Source organism: Hyla sarda, chromosome 5 (assembly GCF_029499605.1).
Source record: "Hyla sarda isolate aHylSar1 chromosome 5, aHylSar1.hap1, whole genome shotgun sequence".
Taxonomy (NCBI): Eukaryota; Metazoa; Chordata; class Amphibia; order Anura; family Hylidae; genus Hyla; species Hyla sarda.
In genome coordinates, this window is record NC_079193.1 from 175,339,003 (window position 1) to 175,356,055 (window position 17,053).

At 42.5% G+C, this 17,053-nt stretch overlaps 1 protein-coding gene across 3 annotated transcripts in view; it reads left to right on the forward strand.

Annotated features, from left to right (window-relative positions):
- Positions 1-17,053, forward strand: part of TMEM245 (transmembrane protein 245) — a 70,532-nt gene that overhangs the window by 26,298 nt on the left and 27,181 nt on the right. For all 3 annotated transcript variants that reach the window (XM_056520797.1, XM_056520796.1, XM_056520798.1), the window contains 6 exons: positions 116-220; positions 8,142-8,224; positions 10,656-10,746; positions 11,933-12,031; positions 12,131-12,262; positions 16,735-16,857. In XM_056520797.1, the coding sequence (XP_056376772.1) occupies positions 116-220; positions 8,142-8,224; positions 10,656-10,746; positions 11,933-12,031; positions 12,131-12,262; positions 16,735-16,857 (633 nt within the window). The remainder of the gene's footprint in view (positions 1-115; positions 221-8,141; positions 8,225-10,655; positions 10,747-11,932; positions 12,032-12,130; positions 12,263-16,734; positions 16,858-17,053) is intronic.

Consider the following 17,053-nt stretch of genomic DNA (forward strand, 5'->3'; position numbering starts at 1 on the left):
TTTGTGTTCATTGATTTTCAGTATATTGTTTAGTTTGCACTATTTAGACTTCAGAAGCACTAACAAAAAATGTTTTAAAATGTTTAAATCATCTTTTTCCCCCTTATTTCTGTAGATGATAATTTGGTTGGAGAAAACACTTGACAAAATGATAAGCATTTTCATTATATTCCTGCTTGTCATCGGCACGCTGCTTCTAGCCTTACTCCTAACAGCAAAGGTAACCTTAAACTTTATTCTGATATGGGAGGACCCAGAGGTAGAATTACAGTGGGGCAAAAAAGTATTTAGTCAGCCACCAATTGTCAAGTTCTCCCACTTAAAAAAAAGATGAGAGGCCTGTGATTTTCATCAGATGTATACCTCAACTATGAGAAACATAATTAAAAAAAAATCCATAAAATCACATTGTCTGATTTTTAAAGAATTTGTTTGCAAATTATGGTGGAAAATAAGTATTTGGTCACCTACAAACAAGCAAGATTTCTGGCTTTCACAGACCTGTAACTTCTTCTTTAAGAGTCTCCTCTGTCCTCCACTTGTTACCTGTATTAATGGCACCTGTTTGAACTTATCAGTATAAAAGATGCCTGCCCACAACCTCAAACAGTCACACTCCAAACTCCACTGTGGCCAAGACCAAAGAGCTGTCGAAGGACACCAGAAACAAAATTGTAGACCTGCACCAGGCTGGGAAGACTGAATCTGCAATCGGCAAGCAGCTTGGTGTGAAGAAATCAACTGTAGGAGCAATTATTAGAAAATGGAAGACATACAAAACCACTGATAATCTCCCTCGATCTGGGACTCCACGTAAGGTCTCACCCCATGGTGTCAAAATGATCACAAGAATGGTGAGTAAATATCCCAGAACCTCACCGGGGGACCTAGTGAATGACCTGCAGAGAGCTAGGTCCAAAGTAACAAAGGCTACCATCACTACCATGCAGTGCCAGACGTGTCCCCCTGCTTAAGCCAGTACATGTCCGGGTCTGTCTGAAGTTTGCTAGAGAGCATTTGGATGATCTAGAAGAGGATTTGGAGAATGTCATATGGTCAGATGAAACCAAAAGTAGAACTTTTTGGTAAAAGCTCAACTTGTCATGTTTGGAGGAGAAAGAATGGTGAGTTGCATCCAAAGAACACCATACCTACTGTGAAGCATGGGGGTGGAAATATCATGCTTTGGGGCTGTTTTTCTGCAAAGGGACCAGGATAACTGATCCGTGTAAAGGAAAGAATGAATGGGGCCATGTATCGGGAGATTTTGAGTCAAAACCTCCTTCCATCAGCAGGGCATTGAAGATGAAACGTGGCTGGGTCCTTCAGCATGACAATGATCAAAAACACACCGCCCGGGCAACGAAGGAGTGGCTTCGTAAGAAGCATTTCAAGGTCCTGGAGTTGCCTAGACAGTCTACAGATCTCAACCCCATAGAAAACCTTTGGAGTTGAAAGTCCGTGTTGCACAGCGACAGCCCCGAAACATTACTGCTCTGGAGGAGATCTACATGGAGAAATGGGCCAAAATATCAGCAACAGTGTGTGAAAACCTTGTGAAGACTTACAGAAAACGTTTGACCTCTGTCATTGCCAACAAAGGGTATATAACACAGTATTGAGATTAACTTTTTTTATTGACCAAATACTTATTTTCCACCATAATTTGCAAATAAATTCTTTAAAAATCAGACAATGTGATTTTACTGATTTTTTTTTTTTTCTCATTATGTCTCTCATAGTTGAGGTATACCTATGATAAAAATTACAGGCCTCTCTCATCTTTTTAAGTGGGAGAACTTGCACAATTGGTGGCTGAGTAAATACTTTTTTGCCCCACTGTACATTATACGAGTTCACACTTTTCCAGTTGACATGCCATTTATGTTTGTGGATTATTTTTTTTCCATGAAGCACACACTCAATGCCTACACAATATGTAATGTCTATTTATCTATTCCTTCTCAGGAAAGATACTAAGCCAGTAGAAATGAATTAACTGGTCTTGCAGAATTGTGAAGCTGCTTTCACACTATAAAATTCATCCGTTTTAAACATCTGTTTGATGTTCCGTTATGAAAACCCTGAAAATCGGCCATTAAACGTCCGTTAGAAAATCCCATTATAGTCTATGGGATTTTTACATTATCCGTTTTAATCCGCTATTAATAGCGGACGTTATTTTGTGACGGAAGATAGTAACTGGAGAAATAGTGCATGCACTATTTCTTGCGTTCATTCTCCCGTCACAAAATAACGTCCGTTATTAATAACGGACTATAACGGATTAAAATGGATAATGTAAAAATCCCATAGACTATAATGGGATTTTCTAACGGACGTATGGGATTTTCTAACGGACGTTTAACCCTTTCCCGACCCATGACATACATGACACACCCCTTCCAGGGAGAGCACTAGGCTGTGATAGTGGACAGAAGCACACAAGCCGAGGCAGGAAAAATCACCGTGGAATGTACTGCAGCAAAAAAACAAAATAGTCCCTCCATAGGAGGGAAAAACAAGGGTGGTTGAGACAACAACCCAAATACAGACCTACTACAAGGACCCTGATCCCTGCACCCCATGTGAAAAGGGGATTGGCAAGCAAGCTAGCCGCAGAAGGAGAAGGGAAATGCAAAGACTGGGTGGCAAAGCCCCCAGGCTCCGGTGGCAACCCTCGGCACGAGGAGAAGCCACCTTGCGTCCCAAGTGGGATCGGAACCCCGCACACTGATGCTGGGCAACAAATACAAGACGTGCTGAGAGTCATTTCCAGACAGGGACCATAGGCACCTGAGTCACTCTGGACAGGGACCCCGGAAAGGAGCACCCGAAAGAACAGGTAGGGGCTGAACCGACAGGCGCCCCAGAAGGCCCCATGTCAGAACAGGGTGCACAATCTCCTCGGAACCTTTGGAACGATCACCGGAAAAACTCCCTGGGCGCACCCCACCGAGACAAAGGAAGGAGGGCTCTACTCCTACAAAGCGGTCCTAGCATATGTAGGAAAACAGACCTGGGGAGCCCACGATAACAGTGGCGTACCAAGACTGCAGACACTGTGAAAACGCAGACCTCCAAGGGAGCAGCAGAAAAGGGGAAAAAAAAAACTGCAGACCAACAGTTCCCCAAGAAAGGAGAACAGCGCAATGCTACTGTTGCTGCAAAAGGAGAAAAAAGGGTCCCAAGAACCCACATGCACACACTCTGCGGGACTGCACCTGGAAGAGAGACACCGGACTACAGCTGCAGAAGCGGCTGAATGGGGAAGGTGACCAGGTGGAATAGAACACCAAGCAGACACAGTCCGGCCACGTGGCAAGGAGACTGGGGCCACATCGAGTCCCGCACATGGAAACACACTGTGGAGATAGATACCAGCCTGTAGACAGAATAGCAGGCATGCAGAGAGGGACCCGGCCAAGCAGGTAACCCTGTAAACCAGTATGTGGTGCATTGTATAAGGCACATGGGCAACTCGGAGAGACTAACTTGTAAACTACCATGGCAGTGGTGAACTACCGTCCACGGGGTGACAATGCCTGATAGATGACCCGAAGGTGGAAGGGCGGGGAGGCCAAGAGACCCCGCCCCCTGAAGAGAGAGAGGGAACCGGAGGGACCGTGGAAAGCAACCCTGACATCCCGTATAGCGTCCGAGAGACAGGCTGGGACAGGGTTAGCATACCACACACAACAGTGGGGGACTGGAACTCCAGCCGAAAAAACATCCACCGTGTGACTGTCGGCAGATGAAGATATGCAGACAACTGTCTGGCTTACCAGCACGGGTCCCTAAGAGACAGCGAGTGATTCCGTCGGAAGCCTCATACAACAGTGAGGTATCCGAAGTCCAGTCGCAGAGACACCAGCCATGTGATGTGAAACAGGTGGTGCAGGAAAACCCTGCAGACCACTACCTAGGTTACTGGTAGAGGACCATGGGGACGAATCACTCCATGGGAACCTCACTCAGTAGTGAGGTACCGGAACTCCAGCCGCAGAAGCAGATACTCCAGCTGTTTGATGTAGGACAGGCGGTGTAGCTAACCATGCCGACCAATGTCTGGCTGACCGGCATCCAAGGCAGACAAAGATGCATCCCATCGGCACCCCATCCAGGAGTGAGGTACCAGAACTCAAGCCGCACATACATCAGCCGATGGAAGTATGACAGACAAAGCCACCATGCAGACACTGTCTGGTATGGATCCACAGAAGACAACTATGCATACCATCGGCACCTCGCTCAGTGGCGAGGAACCGGAACCCCAGGCACAGATACATCAGACATATGAGGAGCAGATACATCAGACATATAAGGTATGACAGGCGGAGTAGGCAACCACGCAGACCACTGTCTGGTTTACTGGCATGGACGCACAGAAGACAGCTATTCATCCCATCGGCACCTTGCCCAGTTGGGAAGGACTGGAACTCCAGGTGTGGACACATTAGCCGTATGATGTATGGCAGGCGGTGTAGGCAACCATGCAGACCTCTGTCTGGCTTACTGGCATGGATCCACCGAAGACAACTATGCATAACATCGGCAACTTGCTCAGTAGTGAGGAACCGGAACTCCAGTCACAGATACATCAGCCGTAAGTTCGTGACAGGCGATTGAGGAAACTATGCAGACTACTGTCCGGCTAACTGAAATGGGTCTGTAGGAGACAAATGAGCCTTAGGGTCCTTAAGGCACCTCAGGGCAGTACTCCACATACCGCACCCAGCAGTGGGGTATCGGAACTGCAGCCACAGATACAGCAGCCGTGAGACAGGCGGCAAAGGGAACCAGGCAGACCACTGTCTGGCTCACTGGCATGGGTCCTGAAGACACATCAGGTCAGTTCTCCATATACCGCACCCAGCAGTGGGGTATCGGAACTGCAGCAACAATACTTCAACCGTGAGACGTGTGACAAACGGCAGAGTAGACTATGCAGACCACTGTCTGGCTTACTGGTATGGGTCCTGAAGACACATCGGGTCAGTTCACCTTATACCGCACTCAGCAGTGGGGTATCGGAACTGCAGCCACAAATAGGCGTGAGTCGTGAGACAAAAGGCAGAGGAAACCATGCAGAGCACTGACTGGCTTACTGGTATAGGTCCGGAGCAGAAACGAGACATGCCATCGGACACCTCGCACAGCAGTGAGGTACCGGAACTCTAAAACGCGGATACCTTCGATCGAGTCATGTGGGACAGGTGAATGCCAGGTGGCAGGGGAAACCATGCAGACCACTGTCTGACTGACTGAAATGGGTACCCAGTAGAGAAAAGGTTCTGCTTCCGGACACCTCGGACCAGTAGAGAGGTACCGGAGGGCCAGCCGCTAATGTGGCAGCTGCGGGATGAGAGACAGGCGAGGCCACTATTTGGCACGGAATACGAGGTTTAAAACCTGTCCACACAGGGATATTGCCCCAGAACCTAGCACTGGATGAGAGACTCCGGAGCACTAGATGAATAGCCTATGGAGAAGGGAGCACATAGTATGCTAAGAACACCCCAGGATGGGTGGCCGGCAGACATGACATAAGAAAACCACAAAGGCGACTGAAGTGTCCGTCAGGAACGCCCTTTTACAAGGTTAGGAGGGAACAGATATCTTGGATACATCCCAGATAGTTCCCAAGGGACCACGCATCCCTGGAATTAAAACCTGCTATGGCGGTGCAATATGCTCCACGACAGTGGGCAACAATGCAGAAACAGGGATGCCAGAGGGATACCATGAGGAGTTCATGGATAGCGTATATAAGGTCACCAACTAGGGTGACTGAAATAAGGAAAACAGCCCTGAATGCAGACTCCAGGACTGCGAAAAACCGCCGACCGCCCAAGGCTGTAAGAGAATTAGGGTGCAATACCAAATTTTGGCCACTAGAGAGCGCCAAACTCCTCCAAGGCTGCATGTTAAAATAGAAAGCAACTCACACATGGTCAACTAAGGCTGCAGTAATGTGAGATTTTCACCAGGGGGAGCAAGAACCCATGGTAATAGAGGTGGAATACTTTTATTTTTATTTTATTTTTTTTATTATTATTTTTTTTATTTTTAACTGAAGAGAGAGGGAGACGGGGAGGTGTCTCACGGACACCCCATCATGCGCCAGCCCCCTGGAGCAGCGACGGCGGAGCAGTGTGCTTTGAAACGCCTGCTAAGCCGCCACACTGCTCAGGGGTTAAGTAGGGGAACGGGCCGGGTGGCGGGGGGGTTCCCGCGGGGCCGCAGCTCATGAAGGCCAACAGAGCTGCTCTGCTCTGGAGCGCCGCAGACCCGTACGAGAAGGGGGCAGAGCTAAACTCCACTGAAGGGGGAGCCAGCCGGAAAGCTGCACCGGCCGCAACCCCCACCAGCTGAAAGACTACGGTCCTGAACTAGGGAGTCAGAGGACATACCCCACTGACATCCCTGGCAAAACTAAAACCCCTGCAGCGCCAGTCCGAGGAGCTCGCTGTGGGGAGGAGAGGAGCGGAGCTAAGCCCCGTAAGGAGAGGCAGAGACTCTACCTCCGCTGTCGGCACTCTGAAGGCAGCGCCGGTGTGAGTTGGACTCTCGCGCGCCGGGAATGACCGCGTGTGAACTCAGGAAGAAGGGGGGCGGAGCCTCCTGCCGCCATTATGGCTCCTGCTGCCGGCCACAGCGCCGGAGAAGCTGGAGCCGTGGCTATAGTACAAAAATAAGGGGAGCTGCCTCAAAAACCGGCGGCTTCCCGGAATTAACAGACATAAGGGACAAGAGACTAACAGAGAGAGTCTAGACCTTAGTAAACATTGGGCCCATGACCCCTTAAACTGCCCCCACAAGAGACAGTCCATCAGTTAGGTGTCCCCCAATGAAGAGCGACCGAGAAACATGTACGTCATGGGTTGGCTCCCATTCTATAACGCGAGGCCACGGTGTGCCACGGCATGCCGTGCGCTATTAACCCTTTAGATGCGGCGTTCAAAGCCATTAAAAAAAAAAACTGTGTAAATAAAAATAAACATGTGGTATCGTCGCGTGTGGAAATGTCTGACTTATAAAAATATAATTAATTAAACCGCACGGTCAATGGCGTATGCGCAAACAAATTCCAAAGTCCAAAATAGCGTATTTTTGGTCACTTTTTATATCATGAAAAAATGAATAAAAAGCGATCAAAAAGTCAGATCATTACAAAAATGGTATCGCTGTAAACTTCAGATCACAGCGCAAAAAATTAGCCCTCATACTGCCCCATATGCGGAAAAATAAAAGTTATAGGTAACGTATAAATTTTCCTGCATGTAGTTATGATTTTTTCCAGAAGTACCACAAAATCAAACCTATATAAGTAGGGTATGATTTTAACCGTATGGACCTACAGAATAAAGACAAGGTGTCATTTTTACCGAAAAATGTACTGCGTAGAAACGGAAGCTCCCAAAAGTTACAAAATTGTGTTTTTTCTTCAATTTTGTCGCACAATGAATTTTTTTTCCGTTTCTCTGTAAATTTTTGGGTAAAATGACTTATGTCATTACAAAGTAGAATTGGTGGCGCCAAAAATAAGCCATCATATGGATTTTTAGGTGCAAAATTGAAAGAGTTATGTTTTTTTAAATGTAAGGAGGAAAAAAACGAAAGTGCAAAAACGGAAAAACCCTGGGTCATGAAGGGGTTAATGGCCGATTTTCAGGGTTTTCATAATGGAACATCAAACGGATGTTTAAAAAGGATGAATTTTATAGTGTGAAAGCAGCCTTAGAAATTATTTGGTAAAAAAAAAAAAATAATATATATATATATATATATATATATATATATATATATATATATATTTATGTGCAATAGAATCACATGTTCTTTAAGGGAACATCCACATTTGCAATAAGTTCCTTCTTTAAAAAAAAAAAAAAAAACTGGTTGCTTTGAATTAGTGATCTTTGTTACAAAGGAAAGGTGAAGTGTTCAAGGATACTCATGTTAGCATGCCAGTGCTCGATTTGCACTAGTAATGAAATTAGAACTTGTTGGACAGTCTAAGCAACTATTACTTTTGTTGTTTGTAAAAATAAATAATATGAACATTTTGTGGAAATAATGGTTTATGTATCCAGTTTGTTTCATATTTCAGTTTTATTGTCTCTAATATTTCTCTCTAGGTGCACGAGGAAAGCGTGCATATAATTGCAGTGACCAGCAATCTAATCAATGAGACGGTCTCTAATCATCCAGAATGGGCAAAGTAAGGAGCTTTCAGTTTTCTGTCTGTTCATAAATAACTGGTTTCAAGAATTTATTACAGTGGTCCCTCAACATACGATGGTAATCCGTTCCAAATGAACCATCGTTTGTTGAAACCATCGTATGTTGAGGAAGTATAGGAAGTTGTACTCACCTGTCCCCGCCGCTCCGGACCGTCACCGCTCTTCACCGCTGCCCTGGATGTCGCCCTCCATCGCTGTCGCCGAGTCCCCGTGGTGTCCCCGACGTCTCTGCTGGCCGGGATCGTTGCTCTCACGTTGCCGCCTTCACGTCACTACGCACGCCGCTCCTATTGGATTACATTATGACGTGCGCGGCGACATGATGATGACGATGGGGAGTGCCGGCGATGCAGGTAATCCCGAAGAGGACGCTCCGGAGCCCCGAGGACAGGTAGGAGACCATCACCGGAGCACATGGGGCACCGTAAACGGCTATCCGGAGGCAGCTAAAGCAGTCAGCGCTGCCGGATAGCCGTTTATGCGATGGCCCCGACATACAAAAGCATCGTATGTTGATGCTGCCTTCAACATGCGATGGCCTCTGAGAGGCCATCACATGTTGAAATTACCGTATGTCGGGGCCATCGTAGGTCGGGGAGGGTCACTGTACATTTAAGGCAACTTTTACTTTCAGGGTCATGTGGTTGCCTTGTAGTGTGCTTACTCAGTGTCTCTTTGTCAGATATTATTTTGGCTATGGACACCTTTTTAACATTTTTTTTCTTTTTTTTTTTTTTACTTAATGCAAAGTTATTTTAACTCTGTAAATACTCTTTATTAAAAATGTCCTACCATTTAGCTGCTTGTAAGGGAAATATAAGTCTGTCTAAGTCTGACAGATGTTCTTCTCTCTGTTTGAAGATGCTCTCTATGGTGAAGATATTAGCAGGATGGAGGTTACAGACCAGTGCAGATGGTAGACAGGGAGAGAGAAACCCTGGTGGAAAACTTAAACTTACACAGGCTGAACGTAGAGGGGAATGCAAAGACATAGCAGTCTGCTAAAAAGAATCATATTGGCTATGTACAAGTATTGAGAGAAAATAAAGCTCAACAGCAAATTGTAGAGGCTGTACAAACAAAACTACACAACAATTTTTTATTAAAACCTATTGAGAAAAAGTTTTATACACCATAATACAAAGCAAAAAAAATAGCTTTCCAAAGGTGTCCAGAAACTGTTCACAATAACACATTTGCAATACTAAAGACAACAAGAATACTTTTTTATATTCCTGTAACAACACCTAAAAACTGACTGTTCACATGTCAGATGTATGTCATTGATGGTGGTTTGTTCTCTGCCAATTACCCTTTAACCCTTTTTGCAGCGATCATTAAAAGAGACCTGTGCCAGGATTGCGAGAGCTCAGCTGTGAGTACGACAGCTGGCCCCCCTTGCTCACTGCCAGGAGCAGAAAAAACCCAGTTCCTGGCAGTTAACCTGTTACATGACATGGCCAAAACCTGACCTTTTGCATTTAATGGAACACTTACATCTCTTTTTACCTTATCAGCAGCCTGGTGACACTATCGTCGGGTGCCGTGCCAACATGGAAAGCCTGCAATGGCTCTTTACATTGCCCTTTTAGCATTGACGCTGACACGCATAATACACTGCACTACAGTGAACTCTGTAAAAAAACAAACAATGTGAATATGGTAGTATTTTACGTTTTGAACTGCACAGTAAATAGTGAAAATTTTAAACACAAAACCAAAGAAAGCATTATTTTATTATTCCCCCCCTCCCTCCCAAAAAAAGATTAATATAAAATAAATAAAAATGAATTCAAAAGTATATAATCCCTCAAATAAAGCAGTTAAAAAGTACAACTTGCCCTGCAAGGCCTCATGCGGCTACGTCAACAAAAGAAAAAAAAAGTTATAAATCTTAGAATGCGTCAATGAAAAAATTAAGAGAACTGAGCAATAAGGCCCAAATTGGCTTGGTCACTAAGGGGTTAATGCACACTTGTCATCACTTTTATACTGCCCGAACTGCTAGTCTTTGTGGCAGTCCCTGGTGGCTTCTCCCCACTAGCCTTGATCAACTACCTGTATAGGGAGAAGATCTATTAAAGGGGTATTCTGCCCTTACAGATGTATCCCCTATCGAAAGGATAGGGAATAAGATGTGTAATCGGGGGGTGGGTCCCGCAACTGGGAGCCCCCGCGATCTCCGTGCAGCACCCGGAATTCAGTGCCGGGTGAAGCTCCAGTCTTGGAAACACCCTCTCCATCCATGTTTATTGAGTTATTTTTTTCCTCCAAATTACACATAGACATTATTATGCCCAATAACTTTTTCCTCCTCTGTTTTATATCTAAACTAATGTTTTGGTTTTGTATAAAATTTTACATTGTGCTAAATAAGTAAATAGAATGTTTTCTGTGTTTGAAATGTAGTTGGCTTCCTGAAGCACAAGTTATCCAAAAGGCTCTTAACTCTGCTGCTAACAATGTATATCAGTACGGCAGAGAATGGATCACCCATAAGGTAAATTTACAGCACCTGTCACATATTTTACATTTGCTATTCTCTCCCTAGTTGTTCTTAGTCTAGCTCTACAGTAACTTTTAGTTGGGTACTATGTCTTACAAAAATAAAGTCACACATTTTAATTGTAATAACAAGTTCTGTGGGATTAAAGATGTTTATTATATTCACAAACAATGACAAGTGGCTGCTAAAGCTTTTTGTATACACACATAATGGGATATTTTCTTCACTGAGAAAAACATCATTTATAACCCATTTATATTGAGAAAAAAACTGAAGGTAATTGTAATAAGTTAGTGATAACAAGTTAGCTACTAAAATAAATTACAAACTATTGCTATGGGGAATCTTAGACAAGAAATCTATTTAACATACACATTTATGTTATTCTTTTCTCAGGGGCCCCTTTTGACGCCCTCACCATTTTTTTTTTTTTTTTGTGTGACCAACTCCTTAGGTAGACTATCCCACAGATTCACACTTCCTTGTACCCCCTTGTCTTCAGGGTGGGATTTACCTGACATAGCTCTTCACCATATTTGTATGGCCCATTTATAGGCTTAAATAAGTTACTCATGTCTCCCCTTAAATGTCTCTTCTCAAGATTGAATTTTTTTTCCCTCATAATGCTTCTTGCCCCTTATTAGTTTATCTGCATGTAGTTGCTACAGGGCATCCTTTCTTCTTGGTTTATGTTCAAGTTTTAGCTCAATAAATCTAATTTAAATAGCTTGACATCTCAGAAACATTGGGCCTCATTTACTAAGCTGAAACCGACCAGTTTTTGTCTTGTTATTTTGGCGCAGAGTGTCTGAGACATGTCTGCGACAGTGGGCGCCTGGAAAATCCGACAAACCCGACATCGCACTGTGAAAAGCTGAAAGGGGGCGTGGTCTGTCGTAAAGGGGGTGTGGTTTCACAACCCGACCGATTTACTATTGAATTCACAGAAGATTCTGTGGATAAATGGCTGGAAATATCCACCTAGAAAAATCTGGTCAGAAAATGTTCCCGACTTTTCCCAATAGTAAATAGAGAGGATTCCTGCAAGTCTGAAACAACTTTTCCCACTAGTAAAAACCCGACACTCTTAGTAAATGAGGCCCATTATGGCATATCAACTGAAGTGTTATGCTTGTTTCTAATGTAAACACTTATAAAGAGTTTCAATATTTCTTTACAGCTACACAAGGTACTAGGGGAAAAAGTAAATAATACAGCTATTATTGAGAAGCAAGTGCTAGAGCTTTGGGACAGACTGTACCACTCCTGGATCACAAAGGTAACTCAGTTCTTAATAAAATATTATTTGTATACACATCAATGTTGCTACATCATGTGTTTTTATTTTAATATAACATTTTCTGTCTTCTGTTGATAGAATGTGACTCATTCAAGCAGGAACAAGGGGCAAAAGTTGACTGTACAACGTCAAAACAGTTGGATGGGGGATATTTTGGACTGGCAAGATATTGCATCTTTTATTCATGAGAACATTGAAACCTTTCTATCGGTGAGATTTTACCATTTTTTTGTTTTATGTTATTCTCTTATTGGTTGTCTAAATTTTGTGTTGTCCCTAAATTCTGGATATATCTGCACCCAGTAACTGACTAAATGACCGAAGATTACAGGTTATGTAACATGCCTTCCCGGTTTCCTTTTAGCTAGTCAGAAACACAGAGAAGAAGTTGAAAAGGAGCAACACGTTAACCATCTCAGTGTCAGGCCAGACAAAACTGTAAAGCAGTAGTTTCTTTAGTGAGGCCAAGGGAAAATATTTCACATACAGTGCATACAATCTTTTGATCTTCCAAGTAGAAGATCATAGGTCATTTAGTTGGTGCAGATGCTCTCATTTATATATCATCATATCATCATTACAAAAAAAATTAAATCCTTCTTGGTTCTTACATTGCATTCAGAAAATCTTTAGAGCCTTTTGTTTAAAAAAAAAAAAAAAAAAAGTTGAGCGTAATGAATCTGACTTTTTAAAAGTTTTGCACATATATATATATATATATATATATATATATATTTTTTTTTTAAAGGAAAAACTTATATTTAGCATGGACATAAGTATTCTTACCCTTTGCTATAACACTTGAATTTTCACTCTGGGGGCCTTTTATTTCTCTTGATCATCTTGGAGGAAAAGAAATGCATACAGAGCTCAAAGACAGGATTTTTTGAAGGCGCAGATCTACAGAAGGGTGTAAAAAATGTCTGCTGCACTAATGGTTCCCAGAAGTTTGGAGCAACCAGGACACTTTCTAGGGCTGGCCACCTCACTTAACTAAGTAATTGAGGGAGAAGGGCCTTGGTAAGACAGGTAACCAAGAACCCATGGTCACACAAAGATACTGTGTGCAGATGGAGAAATTACTAGAAAGTCAATCATTGACCAATCTGGGCTTTATGGCATAGTGGCTCGAAAGAAGCCTGGAGTTTTCAAAAAAAGCACCTTAAAGGAGAAGTCTCATGCCGAAAAACGTATCCCCTATTCTGCGGATAGGGGAAAGGTTTTTCAGCATGACATATCCACTTTAAGGACTCTCAGGGTAAGTTCACACATTGGAAAATTTGTCAACATATTTTATTTTACGGGCAGAGTTAGAGAGTCCGGCACTGCTGTAACCACGGCAAATAGGAAACCATAGGTGCTCAGTCCAGAGACAGCAGTAATAAATCCAAATATACATAGTGAAGAAATATGGACGGCAGTCACCAGGGCTGAAGCTTCTGTATTTTCTTTATTGTACAAACAGAGTGGCGGTGTCAAGCAGGTGAAGGAACAGGAACGCTGAGGTCCTCGGCTTCCCTGTTCCTTCACCTGCTTGACACCGCCACTCTGTACAATAAAGAAAGTATCGAAGCTTCAACCTTGGTGAGTGCCATCCATATTTCTTCACTACGTACATTTTATTTTACGCTCACATTTTCCTCCAGTAAGGGCAAAGAAACACCTGTAAAAAAAAAAATTGTGGCTGTTTTTTTTGCAGATTACAGACAAAAAGGCAAGTGTAAAATAAAATATGTCTGTAAATGTTCCAGTGTGCAAACTTACCCTCAGACTGTTGGAAACAAGATTCTCTCATCTGATGAACCCAAAATTAAAGTTTTTTGCTTCACCTCCCATTACCATCACTACAGTGAAGCTTGGTGGTAGCAGCATCATGTTGCGGGGATGTTGCAGGAATGAGGAAAAGCTGAACGGAGCAAAGCGCATATATATTGTTAATGAAAACCTGATCCAGAGTTCTCTGACCTCAGAGTTCTCTGACCTTTAATGGATCATAGGTTTACCTTCCAACAAGAGGATGACCCTAAGCACACAGCCAAGACAACACAGGTGTGGTTAAAGGACTACTCTGTGAATGTGCTTGGGTGACCCAGCCAGAGCCCTGACCTGTACCCAACTGAACAAAAAAAGAATGGTTCCACTGACGGTCCTTATCCAACCTGACAGAGCTTGAGAGGATCTGCAGAGAAGAATGGCTGACAATCCCCAAATCTAGGTGTACAATCATTGTGGCATCATCCCCAAGAAGACTGGAGGCTGTAATCACTGCCAAAGGTACCCCAACTAAGTTCAGAGTAAAGAGTCTGAATACTTATGTCAATAAGAAATATTTTGGTTTTTGCTTTTCAATAAATTAGCAAAGATTTGTAACATTCTGTTTTTACTTTGTCCTTATGAGGTACTGAATGCATTGTATGTAACTAGAAGGGCTGCTTGTGGTTAAACCATATTATAATATTGAAGTTGCATCAGAAACTTGAGGTTCTCTGAGTATTAAAAAAATACTGTCTAAGCCACAAGTCAACAGTGCAGACCCCATTAGATTCTGCATGCCCATCGGCCTTGTTTAATAGATCTCTCTCTATACTCAAACATGAAGAGATCAGTCAAGGCTGGAAGAGTAGGGAGAAGCTGCTGGGGGCTGTCCCAATGACTCAGGGTTCAGGGAGCATGAACATGATGACAGTTTCCCTTAAAGCAACCACAAGTCCCATCATGTCCTGTCTGTAACATGTATATAATTTTAGAACAGCTGGAGAGCTACAGGTTGCAGACTGCTGGTGCAGGGTTATTAGCATAAAATGAATGTTCTTGATTCTTAGGACATTAGTAACACCTTAAGGATGCAGAGCGTACCTGTAAGCCTTATGCCCGCTCCCCTACTATGACGCGGGGTCAAAAGCTGACCCCAAGTCATAGCGGGGTGGTCCTAGCGGCTATCAACGGCCAGGACCTGTGTCTAATGCCAGACATCACCGGTCGCAGTGATACCCTGCATTAGCGGAGTTCAAAGTTGATCGCTGCGACTAAAACAAAAAAAAGCATTCCCGGCAGCTAAGTCACTATTGGCTCAGGACCGATCATCTTACAGGACGGCAGGAGGACCCTCACGTGCCACCTTGCCATCCGATCTCCTCTGCGATGCTCCAACCTGGCTCACCAGACTGGAGCAATCGAGCGCCGATAACACTGATCTATGCTATGGCATAGCATTGAACAGTGTATACAATCAGAAGATTGCATGTAATAGTACCCTATTGAGACTAAGAAATTGTGTAAAAATAAATAAATAAATAAAATAAAAACAAATGTGAATTAACCCCTTCCATACTAAAAGTTTAAATCACCCCCCCCCTTTCCCAAATTTCATATGAATATATGTAAACATAATAAAAATAAACATATGTGGTATCACCGCGTGCGTAAATGTCTGAACTATAAAAATATAACTTTAATTGAACTGCACTGTCAATGGCGTATACGTAAAAAACTCCAGAGTCCAAAATTGCATATTTTTGGTCATTTTGTATACCCTAAAATAACTAATAAGCGATCAAAAACTCACATTAAAACAAAAATGGTACCGATAAAAACTACAAACCAGGGCGTAAAAAATGAGCCCTCGTATGCGGAAAAATAAAAAAGTTTTAAGGGTCAGAAGAATACAATTTTAAACATACTAATTTTGGTGCATGTAGTGATGATTTTTTTTAAAGGGGTACTTCGGTGGAAAACTTTTTTTTTTTTTTTTTTTTAATCAACTGGTGCCAGAAAGTTGTAAATTAGAAACAGATTTGTAAATGACTTGATTTGTAAATTACTTGTATTAAAAAATCTTAATCCTTCCAGTACTTATTAGCTGCTGAATACTCCAGAGGAAATTCTTTTCTTTTTGGAACACAGATCTCTTCTGACATCACAAGCACAGTGCTCTCTGCTGACATCTCTGTCCATTTTAAGAACTGTCCAGAGTAGGAGAAAATCCCCATAGAAAACATATGCTGCTCTGGACAGTTCCTAAAATGGACGTTAGCAGATGTCAGCAGAGAGCACTGTGTTACAAAAAGAAAATAATTTTCTCTGTAGTATTCGGAAGCTAATAAGTACTGGAAGGATTAAGATTTTTTAATACAAGTAATTTACAAATCTGTTTAACTTTCTGGCACTAGTTTTCCACCGGAGTACCCCTTTAAGTCATAAAAAAATAAATAACCTACATAAATTGGGTATCCTTGTAACCGTATGGACCTACAGAATAAATATAAGGTGTCATTTTTACCAAAAAAAAGTGCATTGCATAGAAATGGAAGCCTCTAAAATTACATAATGGCGTTTTATTTTATTTATTTTTTTCCCAATTTTGTCCTACAAATAATTTTTTTGAGGTTTTGCCATAGTTTTTGTGTTGAAATGACTGATGTCATTACAAAGTAAATTTGGTAGTGCATAAAACAAACCCTAATAAAGGTCTGTAGGTACAAAACTGAAAGCATTATGAATTTTAGAAGGTGAGGAGGAAAAAAATAAAGTGCAAAAAATGGAAAAACCCAGGGCTTAACCTTAAGGGGTTAAAGGGGTTATCCAGTGCAATGACTGCATGAGCTTTGAAAATAAACATTTGTCTGAGCTATTATTTTGTTATTTAGGTTGGTAATACATTTTCCTTATTCTGTTACCATTAGATATTGGAATCCCTCTGGATTGTGATGAGTCGCAATTTAAGTTTGCTTTTTACCACTGTAACAACACTCTTTACAGTCATCATCTACAGTGGCACGACACTTCTAAATTTCGTCCTGTCTTTGGTAAGGGATACAGTTTTTAGTTAACGGTAGTACTTTTTTGTATGGTACAGAATATGTGTGAAATTGGACAGCTATATTTTGCTTAGCCAAGTGACTACTGTAGTCATTCAAACCATATGTCTTTATTTGTACCCTTAAAATTGTGTTGCAGAATATGTTGGTGCTATATATATATTTAAAAAAAATAAATAAATAT